General features: G+C 42.8%; 1 protein-coding gene across 2 annotated transcripts in view; it reads right to left on the minus strand.

The window, feature by feature from the left end:
* Window positions 1-272: 272 nt before the first annotated feature.
* clcn5 (chloride voltage-gated channel 5) overlaps window positions 273-23,547 on the minus strand; it is a 31,846-nt gene continuing 8,571 nt past the window's right edge. Inside the window, exons 1-16 of one of the 2 annotated variants that reach the window (XM_022761284.1) lie at window positions 21,516-21,599; window positions 17,359-17,543; window positions 16,604-16,703; window positions 15,545-15,732; window positions 14,613-14,735; window positions 13,560-13,766; window positions 12,638-12,718; window positions 11,469-11,703; window positions 11,197-11,372; window positions 10,399-10,539; window positions 9,626-9,812; window positions 6,943-7,085; window positions 6,705-6,854; window positions 6,217-6,322; window positions 5,887-6,103; window positions 273-1,529 (exon numbers count right to left, since the gene is read on the minus strand). In XM_022761284.1, the coding sequence (XP_022617005.1) occupies window positions 1,439-1,529; window positions 5,887-6,103; window positions 6,217-6,322; window positions 6,705-6,854; window positions 6,943-7,085; window positions 9,626-9,812; window positions 10,399-10,539; window positions 11,197-11,372; window positions 11,469-11,703; window positions 12,638-12,718; window positions 13,560-13,766; window positions 14,613-14,735; window positions 15,545-15,732; window positions 16,604-16,703; window positions 17,359-17,543; window positions 21,516-21,570 (2,385 nt within the window). In that variant the 5' untranslated portion in view covers window positions 21,571-21,599 and the 3' untranslated portion in view covers window positions 273-1,438. Of the gene's footprint in view, window positions 1,530-5,886; window positions 6,104-6,216; window positions 6,323-6,704; window positions 6,855-6,942; window positions 7,086-9,625; window positions 9,813-10,398; window positions 10,540-11,196; window positions 11,373-11,468; window positions 11,704-12,637; window positions 12,719-13,559; window positions 13,767-14,612; window positions 14,736-15,544; window positions 15,733-16,603; window positions 16,704-17,358; window positions 17,544-21,515; window positions 21,600-23,547 lie in introns of those variants that run through there. The other variant, XM_022761282.1, reaches the window with a different exon arrangement.

Below are 23,547 nucleotides of genomic sequence, written 5' to 3' on the forward strand. Positions count from 1 at the left end.
TAGATTAACTAATTGATTAATCACCTAATTGTTTCAGCTGTAGCCCAGATTCCTCATTGGATCTGTTTAGGCTTAGTTTTTTTTTTTCTTAAGGAAAAGGAATAAATAACTTTTAGAATACTTGCTGAAGATAAAATATTCAATAAGAGATTAAGTGCTTTATAAAACCAGATGTTTCCTCTACTTGGAACCAAAACGCTTCAGCACTAAAGATCAGTTCACATGATGAGGATCCAAGACGAACAAAAACAAAGACAAAGCACCCATTTAAGTCAGTGAAATAATTTAGTGGGACAAACAATTTTACATTTACATAAATTAATTCATGTGTCATGATTCGCTCTTTTTATTTATTTTCATTTCTTGTTTTGTTTTTTTTGTTTTTTTTAGCCCTTCCACAGCTCAGCCCAGAAATACTTCCATAAGGCCTGACATGGTTTCTTCTTTTTGCAGCATTGTCTATGTGTATGTGTGAAGAGTGTGATTGTCACGTTGCCAGTCCGAGAGTCTGTATGGCAAGACAACACTGCACAGTTCCCAGGCTGCAGTCTCACGCCGTATCACACAAATCTGAAGCGTCTATGACAAAAAAAAAGAAAAGACATTTGTGTGGAGGGTTCCCAGGCTGTCACCACGTCTTTATGGAGTGTAAGTATGTGTGTATTAGAGCCTCTTCTCACACTCCTGGATCCTTCTTCACCCCCTGGGGCAACAGGAAAGCTCACAGGAGGAGGAGGAGGAGGAGGAGGAGGAGGAGGAGGGTGGTGGGGGTGGAGGTGTCCGAGTATCCATCAGCCCAGCTCGGAGTGCTCTGCCTGGGCTCGCAGTGACGGCCGGAGGGCAGGCACGGAGCTCCCCAAACCTCCTCTTTATCTTCCCCGACGTCTTTATCTCCTCCTCCTCCACCTCGTCTCCTGTCAGCGTGTATAACAGAGGATTATCTCTCTCTCTCTCTCTCTCTCTCTCTCTCAGGTGTAGCAGAGAAACGAGACGGCAAATGGAGGAGGGAGAATTTTTCCTCCTTTGAGTTGGAGTTTTCTCTCTCTCTCTTTTGAAAAGAGAAAAAGCCGAGAGCAGCGAATGTGAAATATTCCGTTGACTTGTTCCTCATGTGTATCGAGCATGAAATTGGGGCCAGTGGTGTCAGTGAGGATGAGTCATTGTTTCTGAGTGGTGCACTCGCGTATGGAAAGCCAAAAAAAAACGTCTCCAACTCAAAAAAAAAAAAAAAAGAAAAAGAAAAATTCAATGTTCTCTCGTCACCTGTGCAAATGGAGCTCGACTTACTTGGCTTTCTCTAAACAGCTTTTTAAAGTTGAAGAGGTAAAAAGTGCGTTTTCGTTTTCGACCGTTCGAGCTGGTGTCTTCTTTTTCCTCCGGTCTACAGAGGAGAGGATGGAGGGATGAGGAGGAGGAAGAGGAGGAGGGGTGAAGAAGTTCAGTTGAAAAGGATGGAGTCGGGGTCTCTGTTGGCTATCTGCGCCATGTGTTTCAGTATGTCCTTCTTAGTGATGATTCCCAGCAGCCTCCTGGTGACACACAGAGAGAGAGAGAGAGAGAGAGGGAGAAAAGAGAGGAAACGTGAGGAGGGGGGAGGCAGATTACTTCATATCATACTTTGTTTGCTTCGTCATGGAAAAGTCAAAGAAGTGACAGAAAGCAGAAACACATACATCGGGCCAAGGTCTGGCCTCGTCTCCGACACTTTGGCTGCGTTAAGTTACATTACAGTCCCACAGGGAACCTGGCTCGCAGCAGGGGAGGAGAGTAACATAAAAACACAAGAGTTAAGAGAGCGAGGGAGGCAAAGCACAAGCGGCCGTGATCACACCGGAGACAATCCCAGCTGACACCTCACCGCTAACCACGTCCACGGCGGCGGCCAGGAGGGTCAGGAACGAAAGCAAATACCTACGTCAGCTTAAATAAAAGTCAAAATCTATTTCCTCTGGAGTTCATGCGTCCAGAGGAACGGGAGGTAGAAGCTTCTTTATGACGTGCAAGTCGTTAATTTCGCAACACTCCCACAGCATTTGATTCCAATTCAACAACAGCGACAGCTTCAACGCGGTCGGGCGATTCCAAGGAATTCCGAGAAGAAATGCGGGGACATGAAAGGAAGTATTCGTATTTCGACACAGGAAGATATGAGCTGAAGGAGCAGCTGAGCGCCGCTGCCTTAAACCCTTAGCACCCGCATTTTACCATAAACAATTACCTGGTTATCACTTGTGGCTACAGCGGCTGTAATTCAGCAACAGCAACATAGTTTTAGGTTAAAAGCTGTAAAAGAAGAATTTAAAGGCTGCAGTGTTTGAGTCAATGCAACATGTTCTGTCCTGCTGCACCATCACTGTCTGCCGCAGAAAATAGTCCCTGTAGAATTTACTATTTGCTTCTGCTAGTTTAAAGTTTACTCAAATAAAAAAAGAAACTATCGGCTCACGACTATATCCCTCCGCCACTCGGGACTAGTTTCAGATTACATCCTGTTTAGCCAGAGTCATATACAATTTTGACATAATTGCTGTGTGTTTCCTGAGGTCACCGTGACCTTGACCTTTGACCTTCAGCTACCAAAATCTAATCAGTTCATCCTTGAGTCCAAGTGAAAGTTTGTGCCAAATCTGAAGAGGTTCCTTCAAGGCGTTTCTGAGATATCGTGTCCACGAGCAAGAGACAGACGGACGGACGGATGGAGGGCTCTGGCTGTCGCCGGCACAGAGGCAGAAAAATGAAAGTATATATTTATGATTTTAAAGATTTACAGCCTGACAGGAGCCAATTCGCTCGGGGCTGAGAACCGCAGACAGAAGGAGGAAGTCAGAAATTGCTGAAAGACAGAGTAGGTCATTGTTCTTTTATCATGGGATTTGTTGAGCAATAACATAAACGTAGAATATCACCAGCCTCCTCCTTCAACAAAGAATAAACTCTGAAATATTTCCGCAAGGTGGACAGAAAGAGACACCCGGAGTTTCTCCTGCAGGCATTTGTTGGTGAAACAGAGAAGAATTCGGGCGAATGCACATTAACTGACACTTGTTCGCACATGCAAGCCTGAAAAATGAGAGTTTGACAAGTGTGAGCGGGATCAAAAGAGTCAGAGAGTGAAAACAGGAAACAAAAGAAAAACAAGCTTTCGAGGCAGGGAGGATGTGTCCGTGATGTCTGTCGTGGTTTTCTGACTAAAGCTCCTGTAACATCAAAATGAATTGTAACTTAATTTAAAAAAGAAAACAGACAAAGAGGGTTTTCAAGCTCCGAGAACAAACAGCGACACGTCATCTAGACGGCGAGTCGACCTTCAACTAAAAGATACTAACTACACAGTCTGGGAAAATACCTTTGTTGCCAGTCAGAGCGATGAAATTAACAGTACCCATCTTATACAGACGACCGCAGAGGTCACGCGCTGCACTTCACGTAGCCTCAAGGTCTCTCCTTTCTGAGTGTGTGTGTGTGTGTGTGTGTGTGTGTGTGTGTGTGTGTGTCAGTGTGTGTGTGTGTGTGTGTGTCAAACTATCTTCATTCCCAGACGGTGAGTGATTCACCGGCTTTAAAGCTTCGCGTGAAAACACAAACTCTGCAGAACAGACAATAACTTTATTCAGCCATTTTCAATCCCTTCTTCCTTCCAACCCTTCCCCTTGTTCCTATTTACCCTCTGTCCCATAAAAAAAAAAAAAGAAAAAGAAAAAAGAAAAAGAAAGTGTGATTCTTCAAAAAATATTTTCCATTTTCCTGTCACACGTGGATTCACTCGGGATCTATTGTTGGCCGACGAGCCGCCCAGCTGAAGCAAATATGTGCGAGTCCCGCAGAAGTCGCTGTGCCTGTCAACAGCCTTTCAGCAGCGGTGTAGGCTGTCACAAGTGCCCATAGGCAAGGCAGTGAGTAAACCTTAAATCGCTCATTTGCTCTGGTGGAGAGGAGCCTCCAAACGCCCCAAAAGAACTGAAGGGCACTTGTGAGGGTTTTGTTGACAGCGGCTGATTTTCTTTTTTTTCTTCTTCTTCTTTTTCAAAGATTTGGTTTGAATTACTGCTGATACAACAAGTCCACATCACCTCGAGGCTACACACACACACACACACACACACACACTTTAAAGCCGCACTGGGAAACTTTACACATCAGCTCTAACTGGTGGCAGGGGGCGACAGTTTTGAGAATCTGATTGGTTTACAGATTTTGTGTGAAAACAGCTGCGTAATGTTTTCTGTGGTTCTGGAAGGAGCCTGTTTAAGTCTGAATAAATGACCCTGATGATGTCATAGTGATGTCATCAGGGGGGGGGGGACCGTATTCCTTATATAAATGGCGTGCACTTATATATATCGCTTTTCTACTTGGATCAACCACTCAAAGGCAATTTGAGACACTTCAACACGTGGACTGGAGGCGCTGGGGATCGAACCAGCGACCCTCTGATTACACAGCTGCCCTTATGTAGTTAACACAACACACAGTGCACACGGAATCGGATAAAGAGCGTAAATAAAAAAATGTATCATCAGGTTTTCTCTGCTTTTCATTTGACCTATTGATCAAACCAAACCTCATGATCTTATTTAACTAAACAAGGTGATTTCTGAATTTTTTTCATCCATTTTTCTTTTTCACTGTTTTCTTTTTCTTCTCAGATTTCACTCTTTCGTCCAGGAAACATCAGCGTCCAACTGTCACCGCTCGAGTTAACGGCGACGTTCCTGCTGAAAAATGGATTTATAAATGTATATGTATACACGAGGGAGAGAAAGTAACAAAGAGAAACCACAAGTTGTATCATTATAGGCTTGTGTTTGACAGTGTGGGTAACTGACACTGTTTCTCTACACTCGTGAAAATATACATAATTCCACTTCCAAATCCCTAAAAGCTGAGTGTTTGAACATGTCAGAGCTCCCATCTAAACAAGCGACGCCCCGAGTGTGTGTTTGCGTAACAGACAGCGGGGAAACAAAGTGGAAAAATGAATGAAACACTGATTACGATTGCTCTCAGCGGGTTTTATCTTTTGTTCTGCTCTGTCTGAATTTAATTCTCCCGACCAACATTGTTTGATTGTCCTCGGAGAGACAAATATAAAGTCTGACAGACAGCTGGAGTGTGTGTGAAATGTTTGGCCTTGGTGGAGCTGGAGGTGGTTTTTGTGGACGGAGGACGATTTCAAACAAAAGGGGGGAAAAAGAAAGTTTTGGTAAATGTTTTTTTCAGAGTTTATCTCTGTTTTCGAATGACTGAGTGAACGCAGGAGCTTTAGTCTTGGTTTCTCCCCAACTGCGCAGCTCACGCCGCGCTGCGTTAACATTTGCGGAGCTGAAACGTCTCAAAATACGTCTTTATTTTACAGAAATGTGCAAATGTGAAGATTTCCTTGCTTGTTTGTCTTGTGCAGTTGCTGAAAATGATGCAAGCTTTGCCACTGTAACGTCTCTATCAGGTCAACATGGAAGTTTTTCCATTAGGAAGACCTATCTATAAAAGCCCAAAAGCCGTTACATAAACAGACAGATGAACCCAGCAACGTTACAGACACCACGTCTGAAAGGCGCTCTGAAAAAAAATGTCCTGAGTAAAGTTCTCACACTCTCCCTCCCTCCATTAAACCGTCCGTGTCTTCCTCCTCGACTGCTCTCTGCCTCCTTTGCTTTTCCTTTAATGCATGACCACGGCTCTCCTACACATTCATCCCTCACCCCTTCCTATCCCTCCGCGAGCGCCGTTTCCTGAAGACGTCTCGCTTTCATGTCCACGAGAGTGGGAGTGTGGTCCTCCCGTCTCTCCTCCCATCCATCAGTCCCACCTGTCTTCCCTTTTGTCGACCACATCGGGGTTTCTCCTTTATGGTGAAAAATGAAGTGTGTGTGTGTTTGCTCTCACCCGTTATGTGTAACTAGACATTGGCGTAGCCCCAGTTTCCTGAAAATATCCACAGTGATATCCATGGGTGTGTGGTCGGTAACCGTGAAGGGGCTCAGGTCCATGATTCCTCTGAGGCGGAGCGGAGGCGGGGCATCGGGAGCCTGGGAAGGAGCATGCTCGGTAAAGACCACCTGGGAGGCGCTGACCACGCCCTCCTGACGCTTCCGGGCGTTGTCTGAGGGGAGAGGCGGGTTACATTCATCGATTAAAGTGAGGCAAACGGCAAACAACATTACATCGCAGCGTATAGAAAATACGTCTTTGCGTAAAAAAAGACACAGTTCTGACCGATTGATATGAGCAGGTCTCTTCTGAGGACAAATCCCACGAGCCTCTGGGACTCCTGGGAGACAACCACGGGGAAGCCACTGTAGTGTGTGCTCTCCACCAAGGCCTGAGGACAAATACACACGTTATAAACAACACAGCGTCTACAAATAAAACTGGAATATGCGTCAAACGTCCCCTCAGATCGTGCAAACTACGAGTGAGGAAGGATGGACCTTGTGCTCAGAGAGCATTACTGCAGCTGTCAGCAGTTAAGTTTACAACGTGGCCTGTGGCACGGCGCCGTTTCACAGTAAACGCAGATAACATGTTTTTGCAGGTGTATTTATCTGTATTCATATCTGCACGTTTTCTGTTTATCATAACCACATGTACTTTCCGTGTGTTTTTATGCCTTTTCTGCTGCTGCGTTCCAGCGTGTTAGGATCTTTTATGTGCATGTGTGTGTGTGTGTGTGTGTGTGTGTGTGTGTGTGTGTGTGTACATACCTCCACCTCCCCGACGGTCATGCCCTCTTGTGTGAGAACGGCGAGCGCGGGGTCCGACCTCCGGGGCCTCATCACGTCCACGGCGAGGCTGCTGTGGTCAAACTCCTCCTTTGGCTCCAGGAACGGGTAACCGTTCAGCCGGATGTGAGCCTGCAGATCACGCACGAGTAAATATCAGTCTTACAGACCTTCCAGCGGACACGTCGTTATACATCTTCAACAACCACGTCCGCCTCACCTCGTAGATCCCCTCCCTCCCGAAAGCATCTGCCACCCATTTGCTGGTCATGGTGGCGGCCATGAGGGGGACGATGTACTCCAGCCCGCCAGTCAGCTCGAACATGATGACTACCAGCGACACCGTCATACGAGTCACTCCACCTGGAGGGAGACAAACCGCATGTGACTCAAACGTGACTCATAAAACCGTCTGATCCATCTGAGCATAAAGAGCAGATTATAATGTGATAGGCGTCCAAAGGCCTGGGAGGTTACACGCTTAGTTTCTGTTCTTCTTATTGATCCCTGATCACTTTTAACTTGATGCCACGGTTCTCTTCTTCTGTGACCTTCTGTGAAAGACTTTCATCGTCAGAGTTAAATACCCATCTATTTTTAAAGGGAGGAAAACAAACTCCCTTTTGTTTGTTGCTCTGTATCTACAAAAAAAAAATGCAAAAATGGAGATGATTATGTTTCCTCAGAATTGTTCCCTGATGTTTGTTGTTTGCCTTCACATGTCTTTCAGCAAGAGAATTAAGATTATTTAGGAGATCTTGTCCGACCGCGTCTAACAGAGTCGTCTCTTATTTTAGAATCAACATTTTCAAAGCAAAAGAAAAATATACAGACAAAGCCTGAAATTACTCACCGCATATAAAAGTATTCCATCTATCTTAGTGATGGCAGGAACTTTTTGTCCCTTATACTGTATAATAAGAGCTGCCTGTTTAAGAGGCTGGTAGAGAAGCTACAACATTAAACTACATTAAAACTGCAATAACGTCATAAATCTTGACTCTAACGTGAGATTACATTTATTACAGAAAATATCCGAGGCGGGATTTTGCTTTGGTGAGCTGACATAAAGCAAAAGTGCCAAAAATAAAACCTTTAAGCGTGAATGAATGACGCAATAATAAAGAGAAAAGCAAGTATTCCCCTCGGGATGCTCTCAGCACCACAAACCAGCTATGATATATTATATAAATACTATCACAGTGTCTCGTGGACCAGAATAGCAACAGCACTTTTGTAATTTAGGAGTCAAGGACACAAATGGCCTTTGGTTAAATACTGTTGGGAGTTTTTTCTTTTTTTTTTTTTTTTTTTCTAGGAAATTACAAACAGAGGGACACATACTGTAGGAAAGTGGATAAGATATTTGGGCTCTGCTAAAATCAGCTGAGATCTGCTCCTTTCTGGAAGTGATTTTTTTTGGCCACTTCCACTAAAAGGGATTCACAAAGGCTATTGTAAAGCACAGCATGTACTGTAACTAAGACAGACATATCAGCGACATATTTCAGAAATAACAAATAAATAAATAAATAAATAAAAAATCCTCCCTAAACTTTGTCCCAGATGTAAGAGGCGGATCAATCTGGCTTGTTACCCTGAGTATTTTAAAGCCTCTCCTCATGGTAAGAATTTAAAAGTCATCTGTCTTATATAAAACACCATCTATCTGTTTTCTTAGAAGTAGAAGTGGACACTTTATTCTCCTCATCCATTAACACTTCAGGGATTTAACACCCATAACAGGGAATGGTAACAGTTAACTCTTGTTTTGGTTGGCATGCTGTGACACTTAATTTAACACAGACTTTCAGACAATGTGTACATTTCATTCTGACATGTGATGTCTAAGAATTAACTCTAAAAAAAAAAAAAAGAATATAAAGAATTATAAATTTGAATTTCTTGTACACGGCAGAAAAACTCGTTTCTGTCTGTATTTCTCTCTTAAAAATCTTATTTTCCTCAAACAAATGGAAAGAAAAATGTCAGTGCAGTGAGAATATTTCAACCAGTTCCCTATAGAGATGAATTAGTTTCTATAAGGTTCAAGAAATGAGTGAATATATCTTGGAACGAGAGAGAATAAAGCAGCTCCTCTGCGCTGAAATTAAGGAGAAGGAAATCTGATTTTGTAAAACACGTGAAACCTGTTTGTCACGTGTTTTACAGAAGATTTTTTTCGTTGTTGCTGTTTTCTATATATGTTTGTGCAGGATAAGTTAATAATATAATTCAAAATGAGTGTAAGGTCTCCCTTCACCCAGCGATCTGAGACCATTTAACTGAGTCTGGGAACAAAGTGAGCAGAGTGGTCCAGACATTCTTCTCCCCACCCACATCCATCTGCTCCCTGGGCATCCCGAGACATTCCTCAGTTAGACTGAACATGTAATCTCAATCCCTCTGGCATGTTCCCGTTTGTATGTGCGAAGGATACCGCCGCGGAGAGAGGCGTGCACAAAATATCCTGATCAAATGCCCAAAACAACCGCGCCGCGTCCTTTCATCTATTCCAAGCTGCTTCTGAGCTCCTCACGCTGCCCCTGAGGCGGGAAGCCATGACACCATGTTTGGGTTGTTTGCGTGTATGATGGTAGATTTCTGGTTACTTTCTGGAGCTTTACCTTCGGGATAAACTCCGTCTAAATACTCGGGCAAAATGATCTCATCCTCTAATCGTGACCAAGATCAAGTTTCTTTATTGTGCATCGCCCATCTTTCGTTTTTTTTGCCTTTATTTTGACAGTAGAGACAAACAGGAAATTCAGGGACAGAGTAGGAGAAAGACATGCAGCAAACGGTCTGGCAGACAGGGAGTCGAAACCGGGGACCCGCCTCTCAGGGCGTCTTTCAAACAAATCAAGCACCAACCCATGAGCTTCGCGTCAGTCGTGTCTCACCTAAACACGCGGCGGCTCCGACCATGGCGTACAGCCCCGGAGTGATGCAGTCGGCTCCCGGCGAGCACCACCCTTTAAAGATGAAGGAGTCGTGGTTGTAATAGGCCAGCTGCTCCATGCCGACGCCCAGCAGTCTGCCGGCGATGGCTCCAACGGCCATGCTGGGGATGAAGAGACCGGAGGGGACCTGGAGGGAGGAATGTTGTTGTTAAAGAAGTTAAGGAAGTTAAACACTGATGTGGTGAGATCTAATTAGATTTATTGATTCTCATGCACAAAATGAGACACAAAGTGATGAGGATGTTTTGGGTTTTTAGGGACATGAATCTTTGGGAATCTCATAACAACAAGTAGAAAGGCGGGGCATTTATTTTCAGGCTTCAGAAAGTGTGTGGATGTTATTAAATCCAAGATGAACTCCAGATCAGGATGTGAAGCCCACGGGCGTTTAATTTCTACCGATACCTCGATCCTGCAGCGAGCCACATGATGATGAGTCATGTTGCTGCGTCGCTCAGTGCACGAAGACTCGCAGAAAGAAGGTTCAGTTACACTACGACTGGACCACAAAACTGGTTCCAGTCGTTTCTGAGACAGCTGCTCGTGTAGTAATTTCACAGAGAACGCCGCGTTTGTCAGAAACTCAAAACAGCGTCAGACAGAAAATGCTTCACGGATGACAGAGAGGAGGAGAGGAGAGTGTTGACACTTTGCACCGCGGGGACACAAAACTTGTAACGTTTGCATGTGTGCGCGAGTGTGTTTCCACTAACCTTCATGCCAAAGGTAATCACAGTGATCATCATTTTGAAGACTAAGGCCAGGGCCAGCTGCCACAGCGCGGTGTAAAGGCCTTTCCCCGCGGGTCGGTCTGCGAGGCTGTTACCTACACCTGTTTCTGACGTGTTGGCCGGCTGGAGGTGTGCGGAGAGATGAAGGACGGACAGACAGAAACAGAAACAGAAATAAGAGGACGGGCAGAAACAAGAAATTGGATCCGTTACATTTCGGATTAATTTGAAAATGTGATTTTTAAGGCTTTAAACGGCCCCGAGAACTGAGATCTTCAGAAGGAGGCCTGCTGTTCACCCCAAGGTCGAGGCTTTAACCTCCTTTAAATTTCTTCTTAAAAAGCATTTCTTTGTCTTAGCCTTTGGTAATGGCTGATACATGTTTTATTTATATCGTTTTATCCATAATCATTGTTTTTTATATATTCTATTGCCTCATTTCACTTACTGTCAGATCTGTTTGCAAAACGTTGATTTGAAATGTTTTTATTTATAGTTACTTTGGATTTTTCTTTAATTTTGTTTTACTTTTTTCTTGTGAAGTACTTTGTAACTTTGTTAAGAAAAGTTCTATATTAATAAAGTTATTATTATTATCATTATTATTATAAGAAAAGGCAGAAAAGATGTTTGAAAGTATTTGCTCAACATGATGGAAAACTTTACAAACTTGCCCGCTCTCTCTCTCTCTACACAAATTTATTTACTCACTTAAACCACACACACACACACACACACACACACACAGTCTTAACACACAAACACACTCAACAAGCCGACCTGTTCGTAGCCGCAGAGCTGAGAGGAGTCGAGCAGGGAGCAGTCGTTAAACAGCTCCGAGATGAGCTCAGCTCCGCTCATCCTGGTGTAACTGTTCGGGTAGGCGAGCAGGGCGGTCAGCGCGGCGACCACCAGCACCTCGATGACGGGGTAGTGACCGAGACGAGTGGTTTTACCTGGAGAAAAGAAAGATTGAGAGAGAGTCGTCTGATTTATAGGGTGAAGTGGGGTTAGAAAGAAAGGTCTGACTTCACCATGTCTTCACCACTCACGTCTCCTGCACCAGGCAATGTTGGCCTTGATAAACAGCGCCCCCCAGAGGCCGCCGAATATCCCCAGCAGGATGAAAGGGGCCAGCTCCACCAGGTGCCACGGGGCGTGAAACTCCACGTAGAACAGCACCAGGCGGCTGTTTCCAAACGGGTTGATGGAGCGCAGGGTGAAGGCTGCGACCAGAGCGGCGAAGAACGAGCGCCACAGAGTCTTCAGAGGGAAGTAATAACTCACCTGGAGGAGAGAGAGAGAGAGAGAGGCACATCACACCTTAACATGATAAAGAAGAGAAACCTGGTTTTTCTTTGCCAATATAAATGTCTACAAATGTCTACCACATGAATAATATTAGAAAAAGGAGGCAGGAGCTCCGAGTGTCATAAAAACCTCACAAAGGACTATAAACAGTTACATGTGAAAAACTGTAGATTAAGATTAGGATCTCTTTCATTACATTACTTAGTGGTATAAACAACAATCAATTATAAATTAAGTATAAATGGACAATTCTACATAAATTGTCCGTCTATTATGTTTTATGGTTTCCCAATCTCTTTCCGTTTATCATGTTTTTTTTTCCAGAATAAATAAAAAGAAATCTGATAAATTCACTCGCTTAAAAAAATAATAATTACATGCATAGTTCTTTCATTTTTGAACTTCTCGAAAGCTGAGAGGTTTTGGCTCCAAACTTATGTGGTCAAAGTGCCCACAGAAAAAAGTCCCAGTGTCCTCATCCAACAGCTCCCCGGCCGTTTTACTGAAGACGGATTACAGAGCTGCCAAGATGCAAACATTTCTTCATGGTTTGTTATATTCGTCTCAGGTGCCAGCGCTGTGCGGTTTCCAGCAAAGAGTCACGTATTCGAAGGAAAACTAAACAAGAACTGGAGAGCAATTAAAACCCATTCAGATTAGTTCTGTTATCTGGCAGTGATTAAAATAACTGGCACTTGAGCGAATTGCTCTGACGCAGGAGACACAAGAAAAATCAGATTCCATTTGTTCGCTGCGATCAAATCAACTCTGTCTGTAACTGCTGTAGGTTTTCGGTCTGGTGTCTGAGATCTCAGCATCAGTCGACACAGATGCAGACAGCAGATTACCGGTTGAAAAGTGGTTAATCGGTTGAAAAGTGGTTAATCGGTCAGTAAATAACTGTGCTCACTTCTTCCAGGCTGAACAGGACTCCTCCTATGGGAGCACCGAAAGCCACTGACACACCAACCGCTGCTGCTGCTGATAACACCTGCAAGACAGAAAAGAAAAAGCATCTTAATTAAGTTCAACAGAGACTTTATACAAAGATGAAATTCACGACATGATTCCGTGAAAGGAGCTTATTATTTTATTTCTGTGAGTCAGTGTAGAAACATTCGACTTTAATCAGCTAAAGGATTTAAGTTATCTCACTCTTGTTTAGAAGGAACTGTTTCATTTCGCCTTTTTATCAGTGTGAGTCACTTTTTTTTTGTGTGGTTTGCAGAAAAATGCAATCTGCATTGTCTTTATTGTTAAATGAACATTCATTCTTTCAGACAGTAGATTTACTGGATAACAGCTGAGTCAGAACAGGCCGGTTTCATCGAAATAGGCAGTTCCCAATGCTTTTTGTGATAAAGGCCAAATTTGGCAGCAGTGCATTAGTGCAATTGCGTAATCATTTATTCTCTAAAGGCCAGAAAAAGATCCCAGAGCCCAGGGTAACGTCTTCAAATTGCTTTTTGTGTCCAACGAACAGAAAAAAAACACAAAGATATTCCATTAACAACAGAGACAAACAGCAGGTCTTCACAGCTGGAGATGAGAAATAAAGGCATTTTTATTATATATATATATATATATTCTTGACTTTTCTCTCTCCCTGTCGTTTGTTTTTTGACACGTGGTTGATTATCTTTCTCTTATTGGAAAAAAAACAAACTGATAAATAACTTATCACACTTTCCTTTCAGGCGGACGACCACGACTAAAAGTTGATCTACTGTTTGAACGTCTCTTAGCGTTCCAGCTCCATTTCATCAGTATCTGTCCAAAACTGCAAAACTAAATCCCAAACTGAAAATAACATCCCTCGTCATTTGGCCTACCTCTCGCCGCTTGGCCTCATTCTTGCGGTACTTGGTGAACAGATGACACAGTATATTAGCGCAGCAGCACGCTACATGGACCAGAGGGCCTTCCTTTCCTAAACTGAGCCCGGAGGAGACGGCTAAAACCAGGGTGATGGTCTTGATGATGAGGGTCCACTTCCCCAGGTAGCCGCGGATGATGAAGCCGCTGAGGATGGTTTTAATCTGAGGGGGGAGGAAAAAGAGAAAGTGTTTGTTTGCGCACGGATTAGTTTGTGTGCGCAGAGCGGATCAGGATGTGTTTGCACTCATGTGTCTGTTTATGCTTTATGCGAGCCGAGAGAAGGAGAGTGTAAACACCGATGGAAGCGGAGGAGCGAAAGTGAAGTTTGTGTTCTGGATATTTTCCTTTAATTAGCGGTTAATCCGGTGTTCGTTAGGCTGCTGACCACCGTCTGACCTTACAGTGATGAGGCTTGTTAGGAGAAGGGGACTCCAGTTCCACGAAAATGAAGGAAGAGTGAGAGGGAAGGGCGTGTGCGTGTGCAGGAAGGAGCTGTGTTTGTGTGCTTTCAGCTGTATATATGAAACGGGTGAATCAGTTTGGATGTGTTTGTGCTCGGTCAGGTTTTCCACTTGTATTTCCAGAGGGAGGAAAATAAAAAAATAAAAAAAAATTCTTCAGCTTTTCACCTCCGCAGAAAATGAGTCAAAGAAACAAGAGGAGAGGAAAAAACAAACACTGACAGAGGGATAGCAGAGAGTTGGATGTTATTCAATCAGCGGAAATAGACGCTGTAATAGGAACAGGGAAGAAGTAGCAGGACTGTTCTACAAAATGTGTTTTAATGAAAAACAAAGCTAAAGACAATCAGAGGCTAACTGAGCTGGAGCAGGATTACAAACACTCCACAGCATAAAAACAGACAGCTTATTCCTGCGACTAAAAAAAAAAAAAGAAGAAGAAGAAGAAGAAGAAGAATCGCATGTAATTTACGTACAGCTACAAATCCTGTTCATCATCATCATCATGCTTTTTACGACCCGTGATCATTTGAAGTGCAGCCTCACCTCTGGGATTCCTGAGCCACAGGCGTATGGAGCGAAGGCCCTGACCAGCGTGACAGCCAGGAAGGAGAAGAGCAGAGCCCAGAAGATGTACATCAGATAGTTCACTATGTAGGCAAACGCACCCTGCAGGGGGAAACACACATACACACACACACATGAAGTAGATATATATATATATATATGTGTGTGTGTGTGTGTGATTTCTCAACAGGCAAAAATCCAAAGTTATAAATCATAAAGAAAACATCAATTTCAACTCTGGTGTTATTGTGTCATTACAGCTGACAACCAGCAGACGGAACCAGAGCACCATTACAACGATTACTAGAGTAATGGGAACTGTGAGTGTGTGTTCAGTCTGCAGCAGTGCGAGTACATTTATTTATTTATTTATATATATGTTTATATTTTTTAAGGATAGGATTGGTTTCCTTTTAATACCCTACTTTTATTTCTGGTTTTATTCTCTTCCAAACACCCCCTCTCTTTCAGAATTTCATTATTTTATGTTTACTATACTGTGTGTTCTGTGTGTGTGTGTGTGTGTGTGTGTGTGTGTGTGTGTGTGTGTGTGTGTAGGTGGGTGGGGTTGTTTTTTTTATTGCCTCTATTCTGTAAAGCACTTGTGTGTTGCATTGTTTGTATGAAAAGTGCTATACAAATAAAGTCTGACTGATTGATTGATTGCAAATAGTGAGACACGATACAACAGTAGTGCCCAGTTCTCATACTTCATTCACACATCTGGAGCCGAGGAGTTTGTGTATTTATACAGTTTACAAGTCCAACTTTTGCTCCGTCAATCCACTGAAAGATTTGCATGAGAAGGCTTGGCTACTACATGTAAAGTTCATGGATCTAATTGTGCAGAAGAAACATTTTCACAATAGATTCATCTGCTTTTCCAGATGAGTTTTAACGCGCTCTTCTACCTCTGATGTTCCCGTTATGAGCTCGGCCCAGCTCTGCCACTGTGGACACTGGTCCCTCTCCTGGAACGTGGTCTCGTTGGACTTCCAGCAGCAGTGCTCGTGGTTGAACCAGAAGCCGATGAGACACACGCCGCCTTTCATGTCCGTCAGCCAGTGGGCTGCGATGTCGATGCCACCGGCCAGAGCACCTGGAGGACGGAGGACGGAAAACAGAAGGTTTTCTTTCCATTCAAACACTGTAAGAAGCTGATTTTTTTAGGTTAACTCTGCCTCTGTTAAATGTGCATCCTTGTGGTCTGTCCAATTTCTGAAGTGAACTTTTTGGCTTCCTTGTAAAAAAAACTAAGAAAATTACCTGCCAGGCTTCTAACCAATGTAATTAACATTAATCTTCTTTATAAATATGTCACCCTGCCTATTTTCAGTGCCATGTTTGTGCTATTTTGTGGCTCTACACCTGCCGTCTGTCACCACATGGGAATTAACTTTCAGCTGATTCAGGCAGCACAGAAACGAGAGGAAAGGTATAAACAGCACTGACATTTTGTCTTTGAGAAGCCATGCAAGTAAATCTTATTTAATCTGTATTCCGTACTTTACACAGAACAGCGTATAGTACAGTTTGACATGTTTCCATGACCAGATTCTAACTGCCTTTGGATTTGTAGAACCAGATGTCTGAATGTTACATAACAGATCATGCAGAGATAAGACGTACACCACCTGGTAGAGAGATGGGCTTTAATGTGGTTTAGATTTATCATCCTGTGCCAGTGTTGCAGTGTAAATTCGTCACCATACATAATGTGCACCGTGAATATCAGTGCAACTCAATGTGCTGCAAATTTTTAGGACAAAATGATATCTGGCTGCACAGATAGTTTTGGTGTTTTATTTGTTGTGGGTTTTAAATGTCATGCTATTGAAAGTTACCGCCCACATTCAAATGAGACGAGTGGAATTTGGTTTGTGGTGTCTCGAGCTTTAAAGGTTAAAGAAATATAGTGTTTGTGTGTGTGTGTGTGTGTGTGTGTGTGTGTGTGTGTGTGTGAGGACTACCTGACATGAGTCCCACCAGCAGCATGAGCAGCCAGCCAGAGAAGGCATCACTGACGCTGTGCAGCAGGGCCACAGTGGACTGTCTGCTCTTATTGGTGATCTGCATGGACAGAGATCAATATTATAAAAGTGATCGTAATCATCATGGTCATCGTGCTGCTGTTACTGTTCATATCCTGTATTATATTACATTATATATATCGTCAGTGATACTTTATATCTATGTTGCTGCTTCAGTGCTAAAACAAAAGTCCCATTTAAGCACACTGATCTCAGGTATTTTGACCTGTTTCCTGTAGCTGCTGTAACACTTAAATTCCCCCGCAATGGGATTAATAAAGCGTCTCATCCATCAGGGTGTGAAAGTGGATCACAAAGTCCAAACACATCCATCATCCATCATACTTCATCAGCTACTTTCAAAAAGACGGCACGCACGCTTTAGTTCTCCAGTTTCCATGTGTGAAAATGTGGGACAGAGGAGCAAGACGTCTCTCTCTACATAAACAGTGGTTAAACATGGTGGTCGTTTCCTGTTTGAGTAAACACAAACTGGAGGTCGGACTCGACATATACCTTTTCATATCTCTGTGTCATATCTTAATCTGCATGTACAGTTTCATACGACAAGAGCTTTATCGTGAACGACTGATTCTAACTAACTGAATGATTATGACTGAACTATGACTGGAGTTTGCAGTTCCCTAAAAAAACAAAAAAACAAAAAACAACACACAAGCCGCTCTTCTTCATACCTCTCTGTGTCTGTCGCGGTCCTTGCTCTTCTCTCTGACCCAGTCGATGGTGTTGAAGTCTTCATAGGTGCCCACTCCGGGCAGCGGGTCCTCCAGTGGGTCCACCAGCTTAGTGGGGCCGTTACCGTTCATGCCGGCTGCTCTGCTGCTGCTGCTGCTGCCGCTGCTGTACTCCTCGTAACCTCCTGGGAAAGAGGAAGCAGGAGTCAGAAGGAGGGAGAGAGAGAGAGGGAAGAAAGAGGGACATACGTTTTAGACGCACAACAACATCGTCACACTCAGACACCGGCCTGTTGTTTGCTGCCACACTGTTCTTCCCTCGTCCTTTCAGAGTTATTTAAATGCTCTTATAACCACTTTGTTTGTTTTTTAACTTTGATATTACTTTGTTTATTTATTTGTGCAGTCAGAACACATAGTTTTTAGATGAGCAGTACGGTACATTAAAACAATAATGAACATATATTGAATTTATTTTAGTATAAGTCAGGCCCAGTGTGGCACAGTTTCTACATATTGCAACACACATTTCAAATAAGTCTAATATCAAAGATTGGTACAAATATAGCCGAGGGCAAGTCACAAAATACAGCCTGTCACTTCATCTAGAGTCATAGACAAATAGAAGTTTGTGCAGTCATTTGTTTTCAAGACTGATCTTCAATAATCAAAGTGTTTCACAATTCAGTGCATCTAAAATTCATACACTATATTTAAATCTTTAATAGTATGAGCATTTATGAGAGTGACAGAAATGTCTTTAACAAGAGCAGACACTGTTCTCCAGCTGCAGAAATATGGATGCTTTCTTCTCTCAGACACCCCAACTCATGCACAAAGAACATGCACGCGCACACGCACACACACACACATACACACACACACACACACACTGTGTGTGTGTGTGTGTGTCTTGAGAAAGTGCTAGCAGCAGCAATCCCACTATTACTGCTGACTGTTGTTGCAGAACATTGCACAAAAGAGAAACGGAAAATGCGTATTTGTAACCTGTTGATGTGATATTGATAACACCATTCTTCACAATAGTGTATTGATGAGCATTAGAGGGCAAAGACACACAAAAAAAATTTAAAAAAAGCTATGCGATTGTCTCCAGCTGCATTCTCTCATGTGGCCCACAACAAAGGAGCTTTAGTACGTGGCAGCGTCTGAGCTGCAGTCAAGCCTGCAAATACCAGACAGCAGCGACCAATCACAACCAGCGCTCCGCAGAAACAGGAAACGACAACCAACAACAGAGTTGAGGCTTGAAATGATTCATTGTGGGATAAAAACAATCGTCTGAGCAGAAATAAAGACTTTTCATTTGAGAATTAATGGAAGTCATAATATGAATGTAAATAATGGAGATGGAAGCGGTGCTTCCTGTCTGTGTGGAGAAACAGACGTTTAATGAGCTGCTGGGGATCTACATGCAAACCGGGATGATAGACGACAACGTAGCGATCACTTTCACAATATTTCAAAAAAGGAAAAGTGTCACTCAGGTGGAGTCTTTGTTGTAGCAGTCCCACAGTAAAGCTAGCTGCCGCAGGAGACCATAAAGCATCCACACATGAGCAGAAACGACAATGGCTGCTCTGATTCAGGATTCCTTCACACATTTTCGACATGACACTGAGGGAGGAGAACGTTGCCATGCATTAAAGCGAAAGAAGCGTTCACACACCTGAGCCGACCAGTTCGACTGGTTTTAAACATGAAATTGCTCCAAGAGTGTCGTGAGTGAATGAATTAAATGCTCTCTCTCTCTCTCTCTCTCTCTGTCAGGTAGAGAACAGCGAAACAAGAAAACCTGTCACATGAAATCGCCATTTTTCAAATCCAACTAACCTATATTAAAGTTTCTTTTAAAATACAGCATCTTTAAAAGAAAATTCCCCCAAAGATTTCTTTAGAAAAGTAGACAAACACAATGTTCCATGACTATTTCCGTCGCAGCTACAGATGAGGTTGATATAAGTGATCTGTGACATCAACTGTGAATTGTATGTAAGCAGTATACTGTATGTGTGATCATAGACAAGCACAACCTGCAGTTTTTCACACTTTTGAGTTCCTTCTATAAATTAGATAAAGACAGGGAAGTCTGAGTAAAACCAAACACCAAATGAAAGTTCCAGTTCCTCATAAAGTCACTGCAAAACACTACATACAGTATATATATATATGTACATATGCATACCCAGAATGCCCAGAACCTGACGTGTACTGGAGCAGCTGGGGGTTAAAGTGCTTCGCTCACAGAGACACTGATGGTATCTCATGTGACTCAAGGTGACAAAACATGTTTATTGTTAATATCTTTGCCAGGTCATTCGGTCTTTAGGTTACAAAACTCTCCGTCTCAAGTTACGCAACACATCACCGTCAACAACTTTAGAAAAACAGCAGTCAGCTGATGATAAGGAAACCTACAATGTAACACGACCCAGGTCTTAACAAGAAGAGCTTGGATTAAAAGGAAGCAATTTGTTTGTGAGTTTGAAGAATGAATGGATGGAAAACTTTTAGCTTGTCTGGGCTGATGTTAGCCATATCTGGCATACATTGCCCAACCCTCAAAATCATCCACTATAGAATAATATACATTATAATATAAATATTGTTATTATTCAGAGTGAATAGCAGTAACAGTAAGACGACTTGAACAGAAGAAATTAGATTTAAACCTTTTATCTCAATCAATGTCTTACATCATGTCTCCTGATCTTTCCTTCTTGATGGAAACTTTTAACCGCTCAATGTAAACTCAATAATAACTTGTTCTTTTCATCTAAAGTTTATAGTTTAATTTAAGTATAACAACAATACTACACAATCACTTTTTCTGAGAGAGCAATTATACAACATGAGATTTTATTGAGACTATATGCCTTACCAAAAGCCAATGCTATCATAAAAAGGTTTGTGTACCATTATTACATCTGCCGAGGAGGTTATGTTTCCACCTGTGTCAAAAGCGACTGAACCGATTTGCACTGAACTTGGTAGAGGGACGGGTCATGGGACAAGGAAAAACCCATTCAATTTTGGGGCAGATCCGAATCATTTAGCATGAATTAGAATTTTTTTTTTCTCTATGAAGTCTGGTGTATCTCGTTTGACATTTGCCTTGGCGGAGGTCTGTGTTCTTCATGATGGATTTGCCCCATTAAAAACACAACAACTGTGACTGACCCTTTCAACTTATTCGCGACAGCCAAAACAAAACCTCGAGAAATAACCCAAACACACTTGAAGAGAATAACACCAACAGGAATTTGTCATTTCCAAGTCTTACAGGATCACATCCAGGAGTTAAAATATACACAGCCCTAATACACAGAGGGGAATTCAGACTAAAGCTGTTAGTATTCACTGCGTACACTGCCATAAAAAAGCAGCAAAGGCAACAAAAGAAAACAAGCGGTAAGGTTATGAGTTTGACCTCAGCTGTGAGGTCACGACTAAATATAAAGAGACAAAACAGTCTGTGACCTCTAACATGAATGAAATGGGAAATACAGCAACACACACACACACACACACACACACACACACACACACACAGATAAAAGTGTTTGGAATTCATCATGTATCCGTTGCTGTTGACCTGTGTGTCAAATCCAGCGACTAAAACAGCTGTATACACACACAAACACACAACACACACACACACACACACACACACACACACAACACACAGGCAAGCACCAAACAGCTCTGTTTCTCTCATGCAAGCTGCAGCACACAAACATTAACCATATGACTCAGAGCTTGATGGGTTGTAAATGATCGTAATGATTAAACTCCACTGTGTTAGAGTTCAACGGATCAGCAAAAACACAATAAAGCCACTTTCTGTTATAAAACTTATCGCAATTTAAATGCACATTAAAGCAGACGCATGACACACACACACACATACATACATACAGGTAGCTGCAGTGAAGGCGCTGAAGAAATATAATCAGAAACTCGAGCGTGACTTGTGTCAGCAAGTGTTTCTGCCAAGAGATGAAAACAGTCTTTCCTTGAATCCTTGGTGTATTTATCACTTGCTTCTCATTTATGACAGCATGCGAGCAGAGTGCAGACTTTATCAGACAGCTGAAAGAAAAAGTCCAGAGCTACAAACTCAGTCTCCAACTCACCATCTTCAACCAGCTCCTCCTCATCCAGCTGCTTAGTCCAGAACTCCCAGACCATCTTTCATTCCTGGACCCAAACCAGTACCCCCCCCCCAGTATCCACAGTCAATGATACAACTCAAACTGGGAACCTCTTCCCTCCTCTGGACTCCTCTAGGAAGTGGACTCCACCAGAGCACTCCCACGAAGCTCTGAAGATGAGTACTGATTGGCTAATGTGTCTGGGAAGTAGATGATGACTTGCTGAGCTGGTGGGAACTGGTTTTAATAGGCTGAGAGCATTTGTGAGCCCTTCCTGATTGGCCGCAGTGGGTCACTGTGTAAAACATGAGGTAACGTGTTTATAAGGTCTTTAAACCTTTTGAATCCTGTGGGACTCTGACGGCTGTCAGGAAGAGAGATTGTGTGATACACAGTGCTTCGTGACAGGGTCAGATTCTGGGTTCATTTTCTTTCCATTCAGCCCATTGAGGGAGTGAAACCTTTTTACATATCAAACACTGACAAGCTCTTGTTCTGATCAGGAAAGCTGTGAAAGAAATCAGATGTAATATTTTTTTGATATTTATATATAGTTCACAAAATGAATAGCCGAGCACAGTTTGAACAAACTAAACTGCACTCTGAGGCTGTGGATAAAAACCATGAACCTTTGTTAACCGTCTGGGTCTTTAATATTTCAGAGATCCCGAAATGATGAACCTAAATTCAGACTTCAGTAACACTTACCCTGTTGTGACCTCAGGAGAACTGTTACTTTACATCCTCTCACACAAAAAGGTCTACGTGAGATATACAAAACTGTATATCTAAAGTAGATAGCGCTGAACCACAGTCAAATTCCTTGGACAGTGGTGACTGCTTACATTGAAAAGTTGGGACTGGACTGTGGCAGTTTTTCTACTCTTTACTTTCTGTCTGGGGGAAAAAAAAAAAAGCCAAAGACAAAGTTGTAATGTTTTACAGCAAAAATGCAAAGAAAGAACGATGTGATTTGACTTGTAATTTCAGACAGGACAAAAAAGCGCGTCTACTCGACCCTTTGAGACAAGAAAATGAATGAAATGAAAGTACTGGAGGCGTTTCTGGCACAGCTTCACCTACTTGAAAGGAACACAAAGAGAGGAAACAGTCTGAAAGAGTCACAACTAGTAATATTGAGAGTAAACTTCACTGTGGCATGTTTCAGTTTGTGGTCCTGGAGACACCTGATGAAAAGCCACCAGCCCAAATGTGTTTTTCTCAACATGACAAATTAACAGGAAATAGAAGTGGTGAGCCGGTGCCAAACAGGCAGTTGTGCTACACAGAGTTTCCTTTAAAATGTCAATCAAGCAAGAAAAAAAAAAGAAAGAAAAGAAAAGTTATTCCATCCACTTTACATGCACTTAACCATGCAGGGAGTTGAGGAGGACAACCCAGAATGCACAGCATGAGAGGCACGTACCTATTTCATTCATCCGCAGGTTACCAGTCCATCAGGAAGTTCACAGACAAACACACACACTGATAAAAAAAAAAGTATTAACTACTGAGCCAACGTGCTGCCACTTTAAGAAACAAATAAAAAGAGCTCAAGACAAAACTTGACTTACTTATGTTCCATTAACACAATTAAGCCGTGCCAAGTCAACGTCAACTCTAACGAGGCTTGAACAAGCTGCATTATGCGCACGCACGGACTGTACAAGGAGCCCACAACAGTCAATAAGAGAGAGAAGGGAAAACAAGAGCCGTCTTCTTCCCAGCAGCAGAGCAAACCTCTGCATCAGCGTTGCCACCCGTCCTGTATAATATGTGAATAATGTAACGTCATGTAAAGGAAGAGAGCTCTGTCTTCTAGTAGCGAGACTTAACAAAATAAGACTGGATTTTCCTTGTGTTTGTGCCGCGAAACCTGCGGCACAAACACACAAGAATCATGTCCACAACTTCAACTGCAGAAAGAAAAACAAGATTTCACTGTGTGAACCGATCGGGTGTCCGCACCTCTTATAAAATGCGTCAGCAACACAGCAAGAGGTGCCGTGCCGAG

Source organism: Seriola dumerili, unplaced genomic scaffold (assembly GCF_002260705.1).
Source record: "Seriola dumerili isolate Sdu_G_001 unplaced genomic scaffold, Sdu_1.0 BDQW01000393.1, whole genome shotgun sequence".
NCBI lineage: Eukaryota > Metazoa > Chordata > Actinopteri > Carangiformes > Carangidae > Seriola > Seriola dumerili.